The 16,047-nt window shown below is 41.0% G+C and overlaps 1 protein-coding gene across 15 annotated transcripts in view; it reads right to left on the bottom strand.

Annotated features, from left to right (window-relative positions):
• The window catches only part of PLCB4 (phospholipase C beta 4), a 400,050-nt gene that overhangs the window by 62,711 nt on the left and 321,292 nt on the right, over nt 1-16,047 (bottom strand). For all 15 annotated transcript variants that reach the window (XM_080683992.1, XM_080683985.1, XM_080683990.1 and 12 more), the window contains 6 exons: nt 14,409-14,517; nt 10,904-11,114; nt 9,861-9,954; nt 6,239-6,318; nt 5,562-5,646; nt 1,591-1,681 (listed from right to left, as the gene is read on the bottom strand). In XM_080683992.1, coding sequence (XP_080540118.1) covers nt 1,591-1,681; nt 5,562-5,646; nt 6,239-6,318; nt 9,861-9,954; nt 10,904-11,114; nt 14,409-14,517 — 670 coding nt within the window. The remainder of the gene's footprint in view (nt 1-1,590; nt 1,682-5,561; nt 5,647-6,238; nt 6,319-9,860; nt 9,955-10,903; nt 11,115-14,408; nt 14,518-16,047) is intronic.

Raw genomic sequence — 16,047 nt, 5'->3', positions numbered from 1 at the left:
TCATACAATATTTGATGCTATTAATTTACTGAACTAAGAGATTTGTTGAAAGATAATATTCTAGGAAAATACTGGGGGAAATATCTATGTAAAATCATTTCTCTCTTAACCTCTCTACACCCACACACACACATACATTCACACTTTCACATTTACCTAGGATCCCTAGATATGTATGTATAACATGAGCAAAGTGCAAGGAAAACTTTTCAAAAGGAGTTTAGAGCATATAAAATGATAAAATGCTAGTTCCTTATATTTTGATAAATTTGAAAACGCCTCTTCCACTTTCTTCTCATTTCTCCTTGGGACCCCTCCAAATTCTTGTTATATGAATACTAGATGCCTGGTGCATGAAATTCGTGCACAGGGGTGTGTGTCCCTCAGCCCAGCCTGCACACTCTCCAACCTGGGACCCCTCGAGGGATATCTGACTGCCTGTTTAGGCCCGATGGGCAGTCAGACATCCCTCTCACAATCCAGGACTGCTGGCTCCCAACTGCTCGCCTGCCTGCCTTCCTGATTGCCCCTAACCACTTCTGCCTGCCAGCCTGATCACCCTCTAACCACTCCCCTGCCAGCCTGATTGATGCCTAACTGCTCTCCTGCCAGCCTGATTGCTCCTAACTGCCCTCCCCTGCAGGCCTAGTCACCCCTAACTGCCCTCCCCTGCAGGCCTGGTCACCCCTAACTGCCCTCCCCTGCAAGCCTGGTCCCCCACCAACTGCCCTTCCCTGCAGGCCTGGGTCCCCCCCAACTGCCCTTCCCTGCAGGCCTGGGTCCCCCTAACTGCCCTTCCCTGCAGGACCGGTCGCCCCCAACTTCCCTCCTCTGCTGGCCTGGTCACCCCTAACTGCCCTCCCCTACTGGCCATCTTGTGGTGGCCATCTTGTGACCAATGGGGGCAGCCATCTTTGACCACATGGTGGCAGCCATCTTGTGTGTTGGAGTGATGGTCAATCTGCATATTACTCTTTTATTAGATAGGACTAGAGGCCCAGTGTATGAAATTGTGCACAGGTAGCGTCCCTAGGCCTAGCCTGTGATCAGGGCCATCTTCCGCCCACTTGCCAGTCCCCAGCCCACCCCACTGCCACCCAACCGGTTCCCTGTGGTTCCCCATTTGCCATGCTGAGATCGGAGCCTGTGGGCCAGGGGGGGGGAACAAGAGGTCGGATGTTCCACCCACTCGCTAGTCCCCAGTCCTGCCCCACCACCACCCACCCGGTTCCCCGTTCACCATGCTGTGATCGGAGCCTGCAGGTGGCGGGGCGGGGGGGAGGGGCTGGGAAAAGGGGAGGGACTGAGAGGTAGTCAATGCACCTCATAGCGACTGGTCAAGTGGTCATTCTGCCGTTACAGTCACTGGGCTTTTATTATATAGGATGCTTTTCCCACTGCAGAAACGAACTGATGCAGAAACTAAACTTAAATGAAAATGTGGCAACTTAAATGAAAATATGTAACATCACAACTACACCCTCCACCCCCAAATCCATGGTTTTAAAACATATTGCATTCTAAACAGCTGAATTGTTGAAACATACAAGGTGTGTATGCACCCATTATAGATGCATGAATTTGACTTACTTTGTTCAACCTCAGGTTTCAGCCGTTTATTTTTGATAAGTATTTTTCTTTTGAGGTCATTGGGGGATGGCAAGGGCCTGCCTGGTTCAAGCTACAGAAAAACAGAAAAGGCTGAATTAGTGACAGGTTGTGCTTCTCCATTCTCATTCCCAGCCCAGAAGGAGCAGAGGCCTGGGAGTTATACCACCCATATCCACTAGATGGCAGTCAGCACAGTTTTATGATTTCCTTCTCCAATCCCAATTAGCCCACCATATCCAACTTTGCCTCAGACTATTGTGGCAAACTTGACCTCCACACCACCTCCAGGGTATGCAGAGCTGCCCCACCTTCCCCCATGGAGCGGGGTCTGACCTGGGGTGGCGTCGGAGGAGCAGCTCCTGCCCAAACTCAGGCTTTGCCCTTTTTAAATATCTGGTAAAGTGCAAAGAATCATTGTGGCTGCTTAGGTCAGAATTGGCTTTCCCAACCACAAGGTCTCCCCTGATCCCTCCAAGTGTTGGATGGCACAGTAAGCCTGTGTGCTCAGTCTGACCCAACCTCTACACTTGGGACTATAGTTTTGTGGGTTCCATAAGGGAAACAAGAATGGCGTGGTCTTAATTACTGAAATCTAACCTCTAATATGGTTTCATTTGCTTGGATTTATGTCTGCAAAGGAAGTTCCCTTTCTTCTATTACCTCTAATCCATAGAACTCAGTCATCTATTCCCCCATCCATCTATATACCCACCCACCCACTAACCCACCCACTCTTATCCATCCACCCTTCAGGCATCCATTAATTTTCAAAACTAATTTTTATACTACTTAATATGCAAGGCACTATGCATTCCCATGTCTGTGTTTCCTCAAATGAAACACTTTGCTGAAATTCTGCTTTCGGGAAGCCTGTTGTAAACTGGTCCACTCCACAGCACTCTCTCTTGAATCTGGATATCTCCAAGAAATATTACACACATCACAGGCCACCTTCTTTTTAGTTATGTTGTTACATTTGTGTCATGTGTCCTACACCCCCGCTGTACCCGCAATCTCTTGGTTCAGAGAGCAAGTCTTACTCCCATTTATATTACCTTCTAGAGACCAGTGCACGGATCTGTTCACTGGTGGGGCCCTCAGCCTGGCCTGCGGGGCTTGGGCCAAAACCAGCTCTCCCACATCCCCTGAGGGGTCCCAGATTGCGAGAGGGCAGTTCTCGGATGACGCAACCGGGAATCGGGCTCCCTCCTCTCTGGTTCTGGGTGCGTCACCCAAGAACCACCACGCCAAGTGACTGCAGCTCAGCAGCTCCTGTGTTGAGCGTCTGCCCCTTGGTGGTCAGTGCATATCATAGCTACTGGCTGGTTGTCCTATCAGCCAGTCGCTTAGGTTTTTATATATATAGATGCTTCTCATAACACCTTTGACACATGCGCATATCACTCCACGGAGAACACACTGGTCTTTCCCCCAAAGCAAGCACCTTAGCCCAACCAAAAAATAAAATAAACAGAGGGCCTTGGTGACAAAAAAGTGAGAGAAAAAATCAGGGATATTTCTTAGCTTTGGTTCCCTTTTAATCAGTTTGAGACCAGGATTAATGCCCCGGTAGTTTATTTGGGAGGCTGCCCCAGGACACTCTAAGAGGAGTAGGAAAGTGATAAAAAGGAGACAGGCAGCCAATCAAGAGTGTGTTATCAGACAAGTTATCACTCTGGGCGACTGGACAGTGATCCTGCTGGGGAACCCTGGGGGATGGTGGGAAACATGTGCTCGAAGTTATCCCTTCTGAAGAGTGAGGGAGCATGGGGCGGGGGTGTTAATTCTCTGGCACTTCTGGCCTATCTTTCACCTGTGGGCAGAGCAGGCTCCTGTGACCAGAGCTCTCCCTCCGAGAAAAGCTGCAGGCTGGCAGTCAGCTGAAAGGCAGCCAGTACACAGAGAAATAGGATGCAGCTCGTGGACATGCACAGGGCACCTGCAGCTGTGACTTGAGTAAACTGAAGAGAATCAGGGGATGGGTGCAAAGGATACAATATCCTTGTCTCCTGCATATTTTTTCTGCTCCGTAGATCGTTTCTGAAAAAAACTCATTTGTCAACCACTGGATGTGTTTGCTCACAAGTAACACAAAGCACTTTCCTTCATGTCAGCCACTGTCATGTTCTACTGCCACCTCATGCTACCATGTCTGGGCCCATCAGCTGCTTGTCAAGAGTGGGGCATTTGACCCAGTAATCCCACTTCTATGAATATATCCAAAGAAATCAGAAATACCAATCAGAAAAGATATATGCACCCCTATGTTCATAGCAGCACAATTTACAATAGCTAAGATTTGGAAACAGCCTAAGTGCCCATCAGCAGATGAGTGGATTAAAAAACTGTGGTACATCTACACAATGGAATACTACGCTGCTGTAAAAAAGAAGGAACTTTTACCATTTGCAACAGCATGGATGGACCTGGAGAGCATTATGCTAAGTGAAATAAGCCAGTCGGAGAAAGATAAATATCACATGATCTCACTCATGTGTGGGATATAATGAACAACATAAACTGATGAACAAAAATAGATCCAGAGACAGAGAAGCATCAAACAGACTGTCAAACCTCAGAGGGAAGGCAGGGTAGGGTTGGGGGAGGGGGTGTGGTAAGAGATCAACCAAAGGATTTGTATGCATGCATATTAGCATAACCAATGGACACAGACACTGGGACGGTGGGGGCTTGTCCTGGGGGGTGGGAGTGGCCAGGGAGGGGTCGATGGGGGAAAAAGAAGACATATGTAATACTTTAAACAATAAAAAAAGAAAAAGGAAAAATAAAGAATGGAGCAAACTTTTATTACTGTGCATTGTTTTATACTTTGTGCATTAGCTGTCTGGCTACTCATAAGATCTGTGACAGTGGATCTTAACCACGGGGGTTATGGATCTTTGTAAAAGTGTGATGAACTCTCTGGGATGTTTATATTAAAAAATTGTATGCCATTACGATGAGTTCACAAAAGGGGTCAAGTAGTTCTGAAAGACTGATGCTACAGATCTTCATTTTTATTTAAATTTATTGGTACAGAAAGCTTTCATTGTGCTTTAGAGAGATGTGTAGATAGATACATAAACCTATGGATGGTCCACAGGTTAACAATTCTTTGTTTGATGAAGGAATTAGCAGGTATAAAAATGAAATGCAAAAGAAATACATAAAACATTGTCCAAGTATTTATTTTGGAGTTGAGAACTTGAACTTCAGTCTGCTATGACTTTAATCTGTGAACTTCCCATAGCAACAAGTTCCCATGGGTGCTGAACCCTGGGTGCACATTTGATTCACCTGAAGAGTTTTTTTAAAAAAAAACAAACAAAACACACCATGCTCAGGCCCAACATGGATCAATTAAATCAGGAGCTCTGAGTAGGGCCCTGGCAAAGGTATTTTTAGCAGTTCCCCCAGGTGATCCTAACATAAAACGAGTTGAGAATGACTGCTGAGTCTCTAGACCAGGCGTCCTCAAACTACGGCCCGAGGGCCACATGCGGCCCGCTGAGGACATTTATCCGGCCCGCCGGGTGCTGCTGCCTGTCCTGCTTAGCAGCCGACTCGTCCCGGGCCCGCAGTGCGCATAGGAATTTGTTCATAGTTTTTTTTTAAACTATAGTCCAGCCCTCCAACTGTCTGAGGGACAGTGAACTGGCCCCCTGTTTAAAAAGTTTGAGGACCCCTGCTTGGCCAGTGGGCATTTTATGAAATTTTAGGACCAAGATCGCAGAAACCAAAAGACCCCAAGATCTGAATTAAATGGAACCCAAAGTTTATGTTTCTATCTACACATCTCTCTAAAGCACAATGAAAGCTTTCTGTACCAACAAATTTAAATAAAAATGAAGATCTTTAGCATTAGTCCTTCAGAACTACTTGACCCCTTAGAAATGAATTTCAAAACAAATTCATTCATGTTAGAAATATGGCTAGCTAAAAATACATACTGGATGTGATTCAAGTGCTTGTTTCAACAGGAGATCCCCAAATAGATCTTCGCAATATTTGGACATCTTGTACTGTTGATATTTGCTGGAAAGAAAAAATGGCATTTGTAAATTCAAACATCCATTACCCGGCCAAGAAGAAGAAACACTCATTCCTAGGCAATTAAAAACTTCCACTCTACAAAATGCATGACTGTCCTCTTGATGTTCACTAAGAGGTACTGTTATATACCACAAACTTTAACCAGTGTCTTAAAAAAGAAGAAGAAGAAGAAGATTCTGCCCCTGCACTAAGAGCTGAAAAACAGAATTTAAAAAATGTCTTTCAAAGTCATGAAGTCTGATTTCAAATATATTGACAAGTCTTCCAACTTAATGTAACTTTGGGCATGGTGTTCTGATATCTGCCCTTTTGTTTAGAGAAAGCATCTCTAGAACACATTAAGATGACTTAGTTTTGTTTATTTATTTTTTTGGAGGTGAGGAACAGTAGTAGATTGGGGTTTTCTTTTGTTTTAACTTCTTTATTTTTTTTTAACCCAAAACTGATTATGTGTTGCATAAGACCAAACAAACTATTCAGTTATTTAAAAAGATGTAAAAAGATGTAGAGCAGGAGTGGAGATGGGGATTAGGAAACAACCCTTAGAGATTTGGAGTAGGATGCATCATTATACCTGCAGTGATTTTCAAAGGAGAGAATTACAGGATATTCAGATGTGACAAATGCTGTTTCCTTGATGGCTTGAATAACATCCTTTAAAAATAAAAGAGTGTTAATGAGAGAGAAGAGCAAAAAACTTAAAGCACTTGTAACCAATCAGAGACTTAGTAATTTGAGTTTTTCAGAAAGTCAATTCTGGCAATTCAGGTCTAGAGAACCCATTTACCTCGATACCTCTGCAGGTTGAATTCCCCACAGACAGACCCAGATGAAGTTAAGGGTTAGTTATAATCTTTTTCACAACCATCTTTTCCTTCTTCAAAACTATGATGCTATTAACAGAAGACAGTTCACCTCCATGGCAGGCTAGTTCCTGGGTCAATAATTTGCCTAGACAGGTTCTGAGGTCACCTGGTCGAGTGGTTTTCTGATTTTCACAACAGACCACTATTCTGCTCCTCTTGCCTTGAGGAGATATGTGATGGTAACAACCTGTGAACTGATGAAAGCCTTTATTGACTTTCCCTGCATCTGGGAATCAGTCTGTGGCTACATTTCATTAATTTGATGAAGACTCATGTGAACTAATGTGACATTTACAGTATCCCTGGTTCTGTATTAGCCTGGTGAAGTGGGGGGCGGGGGGAGTTAAGCAACATGTGAGGTTACACAGGGAGGTGCTCTGGATGCCCCTCTCTGAACTGAGGGCTTCATCACTTGAAACTACTTTGAAAGAGCTGAGCATGTCCCCACCATGATCTCTGGTAGCAGACAGCTCCCTCACTCTCTGCTTAGCTTCAGAAAGCATGGCTACAAACCAATGCTTCTACAAGCAGAGCATCATATTTGGTAAATATCCCCAACTTCATTAACCACAGGGCGAGTCTCATCATTTAGTTAATTGGGAAAATATTATATAACTAGAGGCCCGGTGCACGCAATTCATGCGGGGAGAGATGTCCCTCACCTGGCCTGCACCCTCTCGCAATCCAGGACCGCTGTCTCCTAACCACTGGCCTGCCTGCCTGATTGCCCCTAACTGCTAGCCTGCTTGCCTGATTGCTCCTAACCACTTGTCTGCCTGCTTGATCGCTCCTAACCACTTGCCTGCCTGCCTGATGCTCCTAACCACTTGCCTGCCTGCCTGATCACTCCTAACCACTTGCCTGCCTACCTGATCACCCCTAACTGCTTGCCTGCCTGCCTGATCACCCCTAACCTCTCTGCCTACTTGGCTGATTGCCCCTAACCCCTCTGCCTGCCTGCCTGATCACCCCTAACTGCTCACCTGCCTGCCTGATCACCCCTAACCACCTCTACCTCAGCCCCCACCACAGTGGCTTTGTCTGGAAGGATGTCCGGGATGATGTCTGGAAGGTCATTCAGCTTTCCAGTTTAATTAGCATATTACACTTTTATTATTATAGATAGTTATCTGGAGAAGTCCATTTGAAATGAAAATGCCCTAGGTTGGATAATCCTGGAGTATTTTATTGAGCACCCTTATGGCCACGGTGGTCCTTTAGTTATTTTTGCTTAAAGATTCTTCCCAGGTGAACTGTCTACAACCTTGATTGTCCACTTAAACTGACCAAAGAATTACACCTTGAGTAAAATCCTGGCTCTATCCATGGGTTCTCCTTTGCTCACCTCCAAGTGGAGGGGGTAGGGCCTTCTTTTCAGCTAAGCTTCCTTTCTAGGGTTTTTATTTCTTAAAGGGTCATCAACCCTTCATGTTTGTGCAGACCCATGGCTTCCCACTTGAATATGCTCTTGGTACTTCTCAGGAATACTGTTGAATTCATTGTTGCTCAAAACTCACCAACATCTTGGCTAAGAGAAATTACATGCATGGCGTGTTATGGGTATAGAACAGGGGTGGGCAAACTTTTTGTCTCGAGGGCCACAATGGGTTCTTAAACTGGACTGGAGGGCTGGAACAAAAGCATGGATGGAGTGTTTGTGTGAACTAATATAAATTCAAAGTAAAGGAGCGGAGGGGAGAGCAAGAGAACCGGATAGAACAGCCGGATCCGGCCCGCGGGCTGTAGTTTGCCCAAGGCTGGTATAGAACCTAGGCATCTGTTTATAAAAATGCCCCTGATAATTTTCCACATGTAGGCAGGGTTGACGACTACTGCTCCAGATATTGCAATCACTATTCTGAGTTACAAGAACATGACAGAGAGCCATGAACCTGACATACTGGCCAACCACAGAATTTCATTTTTTACTTGTCTTTTGGCAGGATATCATTGGAACATAGTGAGGAACACTCCAAGACAAGCATGTCAAACTCAAAGGCTAAGATGGGCCAAATAAACAAGGTTTAAGTTTCTGTGGGCCTCAAAAAAACAAAAGCTTCAATTTTCATAGAAACGTAGGTTTATTTTGATGGAGACATGCTGAATACAAGGGCTGAAATAAATGAGTAATTATTAACAAAAAATAATGGAATATTTTAATAAAAATTAATATTTTTTCTTGAACATTAACTTACCAGACACTGAATAACTGCACAAATTAATAAGCATAATGCAAATAAACCTATTTTTCTTATTCTCCAAAAGCGAAATACTTCCTGTTGCACACACCAAACAAGTCAGTACAAGACTAATGACGTGGCAATCGGCTGCTAAAATATTTGCTACTGGTATTAGTGGAGAGAAATGGTACGCCTGCACTTAAGGCGTGTAGGGTAAATGAATGCAACACGATTATAGTAATCAGTCATTAGCGAACATTGTAGTTCGTTATTAATAATTATGTATAACTGGATATTGTAAAAATTAAGTTACAAAATTTTTATTAAACTGTTTCTTACATACCGTTATATTGGCTGGGTCACAAAAATATTCATTGTGGGTCGCATGCGTCCCATGGGCCACGAGTTTGACATGCTTGCTCTAAGAAATCCACCTTCAAATCATACATAGAGGTCACCAAAAGGCCATTTTGAGATGCCTATCTGTAAAATGTAGATTTCCCCATGAGAACCTCGGGTGGCGGGGGTTGGAGATCTCCCCTCTGGTGTCAGGACTGGGAGTAACTGTGCTTCTTTGGACCTACTGCTCCGTCTGTATTTTACGAATCCTGTAAATTATCATGTTGTTCTTTTTCCAATGAATTCTAGAAAGTTTGGAGCCCAATTTGTGGTGTGGTTTCAGTTTATAGAACTTCCTGACAAGCATTTATAAACTCTGGTCTTAGTATCTTATTTTCTTATCCTTATAGACACTATTTATAATCCATTTTATTTTCTGTATTCTATTTATCTTTTTATGCCACTTTGAAGTTCTTCAGGAATAATGCAAAGTAAGCAAGCAAAAAAAGAAAAAAAGAAAAAAAAGAAAAGAAAAGAATAGATAAAATCAAAGACTTTTTAAGGTAAGTAGAACCATGGAAACTCTGCCAGAGAAACCTCATTCTAAGCACTGTCAGCATTTGAAAGCAGGAAACGTAACATGAAAGAGACACTAAATGGAAAAAACATTTTTCTTGTTTCTCCTCAAAACTGGAAGAAAGGAATATGAAGGTAAAATGCTTGAGAAAACAAATATTTTGTTGTTTTTTTCCACACTACTTATTTCCACATGAAATAGGAAAGACTACAGCTATGCAATTTTAAAACTTACCTTAAAAAGGATATCTGTACACATCGCTTTTCCATGAGTTATTATCGGTTCTTGGTCTTCACCTTTTCCATCCCAACAGTCAAGTTCGACACATCTAGCAACACAGTGAAATTATAATATTGGACCCTACTAATAAAATAGTGTGTGTAAAAATTAAAAGATGCCAAAATAAGTTGTTTTCTTATAGAAGTAGAAAATGGAGTGAATTGACAGGATTATTTCATGGAGTATGCAGGTTAAAATCACATTATTCTCCTTATCAGTTTGGTGTTAAGAAAAAGGGACTGGTCTGAAATTAAGAGACACTTCAGAGTGCTAACTGGTTGCAGTGTGGTTCTGTATGAAATTCTAGTTTTGACAAAGCTACTATAAAAGACAATTTGGGGACGAATGGGGAAATTTGAATATGGGCTGTATTTTAGATGATGTTAAAGAATAATGTTTAAATTTTGTTAGATGGGATGATGTTGCTTTGACCATAAGAGAAAATGTTCTCATTATTTCAGCAGTTCATACTCAAGTATTCAGAGAAAGAAATTCTGATAGTTAATTTCTGTTAAAATATTTCCATACTAACAAAAAAATAGCAAGTTAAGGAAATAAGGTATTGGCTATTGATAACCAAGGAAAAAATCGTAATTTCTTATTTTTCACTTTTAGCATTTTTGTCATATTTTAAGCCCCACATGTTTGCCAATTTCTGTAAAAGAAAATAATTTTCAATAATCTTTATTCTCAGAGTATGAAATTTTAGAACTTTAACATTAATGTTAAATTTCCAAGTGCCTGTGACCAATTGGAAACAGCATGACTTCCTAAAACATGTATTTTTTTGGGGATAAATTTACAGTAGAAAATATCTTTTGACCCACAGGAGGACTCTAGACCTTTGTGGAACAGATATTGTCCTCCCTTTCCCAAAGTTAAATGGCCACCATTTAAGAGAAGGACCAATGTCCATTGCACTTTGAGTACTTCTTCTGTTGTTTCAGAGAAAAGTAAAAGGGTGTCATATACAAACTCAGCTGTCTTGAGTTTCTGACCTGCAGCCAGCCAGGAGAACCTGTCTGTACATTTCTACCGAAGACTTCCCGCCGAACTGTCGGCCAGTGAGATAGGTGTTGTGGGAAGAACTGATGAAGTAGTGAGCCAGAGGATGGTCCATTTCTTGGTAAAGTTCTAAACGATCTAGGAAGACGGGGGCATTTTCATCTGACATCAGATATCTGCAAAATCCATCACTGGATATAAGGCCTAGGGGAGAGAAAAATATCTTACAGACGTGTGGCTTTGCCAGACACACATCTCACATCTTACTCATAGAAGGTGAAGTGGCTTAAACAGGAGTAAAACCTTCCTCAGAGTCTCTTTCTCAAGAACCTTCGTTATTCAGTTGAACAAAATAACACAGTTGCTTCAGCTTTTTGTTTTTATTTAAGCATTTGAAAGTTACAAACTGATATTGAGCTTACAGAGAAGCTTTGTCAGATCTTAACATTTGATCTTATTTGCTCTATATTTTTTAAAGAAATACATGGTTATGGATGCCTTTGTGGTACCCTGTGTGGCCCACCCTCAGTTCCATTCAATTTCATCTTTCTACTCCAATGTATACATCTACTACCCTAGTTTTTGTGTTTACCATTCCCAAGATGGTTTTGCAACTTTACTACAAATGCATTTATCCAAACATTAGGGAGTTTTAAATATTTAAATCCCACCTTTTGCTTTTGCAACTTGCTACTTGTACTCTATATTTTCTTAGGATTTTTCCAGTTAATGTAGAAGTTCTTGTTCATTTATTTTTCACTGAATAATGTACAGTATGTACAGTATAATGTATAGTAGTCCATATATAAATATGCCACAATTTATTGTTCATTATTCTGTTGATGAATATTTACATTATTTCTAATTAGAATTAAAAATGCTACCATAAAAGTGTGCCTCCACCTCCTGGGCACATATATTTATTCTGAGAGCAAGACTTCTTCAAAGCACTGGGATATGTGCAGTGAAAGAAGAAACAGACAAGTCCCGCCTTCATAAAACTCATATAGTATGGGCACGAGAACAAATATATTAACAAATAAATATAAGTATAATATAATATCAAGAAAATGCTAGAAGGAAATAGAAACCAGGAAATGAAAGTGATCAAGGATGACCAAGATGCTGTGTTAGATATGTGGCCAAAAAAAGCCATTCTGAGGAGGTCATGTTTATGCATGGGGAGCAAGCCACAATATGCACACCCGGCAGAAGGTTCAGCAAGTGCAAAGACCTTTGCAGGAGTGTATGACAAAGGGAAAAGTTGATGGAAATGAGATTGCAGAGGCAGCCAAAGGCTACATCAGTTGGACTAAGTACTTTGGAATTTTATTCTAAGTGCTGAAGAGCCTTTGGAGGGTTTTGAAGAGTGAAATAACATGATCAGATTTGGTTTGGAAAGATTTACTCTGGCCACTGAGTGGAGCATAAATTGTAGGGCACTGAGTAGAAAGGAGAAGACTGGTTAGAAGTCAACTGGCATTGTCCAAGGAGAGATAACGTAGGCTCGGAAAGTCTGGTAAATGTGTAGATGAGAACTTATTTATTTGGAATTTATTGTGCATACAGATCTTGCAGATTCTGCTGATAAATTCGAAGTGAAATGAAAGAACAAAACAAGTTGAGGATGATTCCAAGAGTTTTTGCTTGAAGAGCTGGGTGAATAATAGTACCAGTTTCTATGCTGGGAAAGGAACAGGTCTGTGGATGAGAAGAACTAAAACGTGATGGATATATACATTTGAAATGCCCATGCAACATTCAAGTGGAGAGTTCTACTACAGGCCTGTAGACCTTAGGAGTGGGGAGTTTAAACAGAAAGTCATGTGTGTGTAGAAGAAACTTAAAGCCATTGGTGTGGCTGAGCTCTTTGAAAGAGTGAGTGTAAATGAGCAGAGATCCAGGGACTGAAATTGGGCCACTCTAATGTCAGAGCTGGGAAATATAAGAGAAAATCTCTAGGATCCATACATGGAAGTGGAAAGGCTGAGCTGTAGGGGAGGTATATTTTCACTGTACTACTGCCAAAATATTAACCAAGATGGCTGTTTGTACCAATTTATGTCCCCAACAGAAATTTATTAAGAATTCCCTTTGGAAAAGAAAAAAAAAAAAAAGAATGCCTTTTGTACCACATTCTCATCCATACTTGATAATGACAGATTTTGAAATTTCCATCATCAGTGAAATAGTGAAACTGTGCTTTTCTGATGTGTCAATGATAATCTCATAGCTGTTTAGGACCTGAAAGGACTTTAGAAAGAATCAATGATACACCTTTACCATAACATCTATCATACTGCTGAGGAATTGCTCTTTCTTCTTCAATAGATCCCAACTGCCTTATTCAGCTTTGAATTCCCAGCATCCAGCACAGTGCTTGGTACCAAGTCAACCCTTCACAAACTTTAAGGAGTGAAGGTAGGGGGAGAAAAACTAGTTAAATGACTGCATGAACGCCACCATCTTATAAGCAGGGAAACCGAGGTCCAGAAATATTGTTCCTTGCTCAATTTCACACAGTAACAGGGTAGCAACAAAATCAAATCAAATACTGCAAAGTGCTCAGTTTTCTATTGAGCCACTCTCCTTTTCACTTTAATTACATGCAAGGTAGAATAAATCACAATTCTCAGAGTATTAATAAGAGAGGTAAGTAGTGAATAAGTCTTGAGACCCTAGCAGAGAGTATAAATGTAGGACTACAACCAAGGGAAAACTCAATTGGACTTGGAAAAATATCAGGGATGAGGTCACACATCATGATGGACCAGACATGCATATAAACAGGTTCCATGTGGGTCCAGGGAATATGTAAACCTTTTGGCCACGTTCACTGAGACACACAATAAAATGAATCCCTGTTCTAAAGAGGAAGAAACTGTAGCCATGATACTCATGGACACATGGGACCGACAGAACTTGAACCTAGACCTCCTTTCTCTCCACTGAGACAAGGCCGGAAGCACTAGCTCAGGTATCTCAAGCACTCCCTGTCCAGTTATATTAGCATCATCCCTCCCATTATTTGCAGGTGTTTCCCATTGCTATAGAACCAATCTTAAATTTTCTAAGCCTTTCCTTTGTCAAATATTGGGATGGACAATACATTGTTTCTAAAGTTTATTGAAGGGGGCAAAAGTTCAAAACCCCCACCAATTTGCTAAATTGATTCCTGACTATTTAATTTCATACCAATTGCATTTACTTTCCATAATAGAGATCAAATGAAGGGTGAGAAGGCTTCTCAAATAATGTATTTAGTGTCCTAGGCTTGGCAAAACAAAAGGGAGAAAAAGAAGGTGTACATTTTTATAGGAAATGAAATTCTTTTCAAAGATTCCAAATGAGATTGTATTTGGCATTTTTACATGTAAGTATTATGTAATACAAGCATTATACAATATAAGAAAGAACCTGGGGGAATACCACTGTAATGTGTTGCATATATTCTTGCCTTTGTTAAATAAAGAAAACTTTTTTTTTCACTTTTATTACCTTTTTTCTTCAAGTCTTCATCAGGCTCATACATCTCAATTATCTGCATTGCCCTTTTAGCATCATAAAATGGGAATAAAATTTCATTGAGTCGAGGATCTCGTTGATGCTATGATGAGAAAATAACTCCATTTAGGTTAACATTTCTCGCCTTTATGGTGTTACACAACTCAAGTATGTAATATCTAAAACAATATATATTTATAATATCATATTTATAGTTACAAAGATAGGATTTCACTGTCTTCCTGTCTTTCTCCCTAAAATATACTTTAAAAAGCTCCAAATTTGGAAGTACTCGGCTGGTTCCCCTCTCTGAACTAAATCAAATCAAATACTGCAAAGTGCTCAATTTGGGAGAATACAGAAACTGGTTTTCCTTCAGAAACTGAAAGCTATGTAATATGGTGTGCATGTCAACTGTACTGTCCATTTGTTCCCATCCCACAGGTAATACATTTGTCATAAATGTCTATAAAAAGTGAGGTCAAAAAATTTTTAAAGAAAAGAAAATAATGAAAGCACAAATAAAAAATATTCCAAAATAGTTCAAAAAATAGATAATATACTAAAGTGCCCAAACAAAAACAATAATGAAATCCCCTGAGACAGGCAAATATCATTTCATTTCCACATCAATAAAAGATTTCATGGGCACTCTGAAAACTTTGTTTTCTTGAGGAAATATTTATCAAAATGAATCAATTTTAATGATGATGAAAATTAATCAGCACAAGGATATTTACAAGCTATAAACAGTATGAAAATCTGTATTTAAATATCCGTAGTTCAGACAGTTTATGAAATCTAACTCAGTTTGGCCTGAGGACATTCTGGGCAGAAAAGTACATGAATGACTAAGGTACTCAGGAGGGTGGTGATGTCATGCTTTTCCAATCACCACTTGGATGCTCATGGTGGTACATGAGGCACAGGAGCAATGCTATTCCTGCAGTCTGTCATTCTACCTTCAGAGCGGTGATGAAACAAGTTCAAATCACTGACTCAGCTACAGTCCTGTGTGTATGTGTGTGTCTGTGTGTCTGTTTGCTTATATGTGCTAGTATATACCTGGAGGCAGTGTGTCCATTAAATTTCCTTATTGTTCACTGTGACCCCTGGTCATCCACCAAATAAATAAATAAAGCAAACTTCAATGGAATAATGGCAGGCAAGCAGATAGGAGCAAAACCTGCTCAATAGATAGGACTTTGGCAACAACTCTTTACCCAAATATATGCACAGACTTTGGAAAAACACTACTGAAAAGGTAGGTAAGAAACAATTGTTAAAAGCTCATATGGATTTCCCTTCCCCATTTATTTTGAAATGATAATTTGAAAAGGAGGGTTACACAGAATGAATGCCTTTGGCCAACAGGACATTTGATGTACTTTCCTAAAGTACTTGTAACCTAGCCTGTTCTGGTCCTCCCATCTCCTCAGCGAGTTAAGGAATCGATATCTTTTTTGTCAATTTATCCCAATGAAGCATGCTTCGCTGCTATCTAAGAAATCACAGCTCACAACAGCTCACATCCATGCATGTGCAAGAGCAGACACTGTTACATCGATAACAGGCCTTGAGACCATAGAGAACAAAAGTCATGGGTGTGCAGAGAAACTGTGAGGTGGAATGT

Source organism: Plecotus auritus, assembly GCF_963455305.1.
Source record: "Plecotus auritus genome assembly, chromosome: 8".
In the NCBI taxonomy this organism is placed as follows: domain Eukaryota; kingdom Metazoa; phylum Chordata; class Mammalia; order Chiroptera; family Vespertilionidae; genus Plecotus; species Plecotus auritus.
This window is presented reverse-complemented; position numbering and strand designations above follow the sequence as displayed.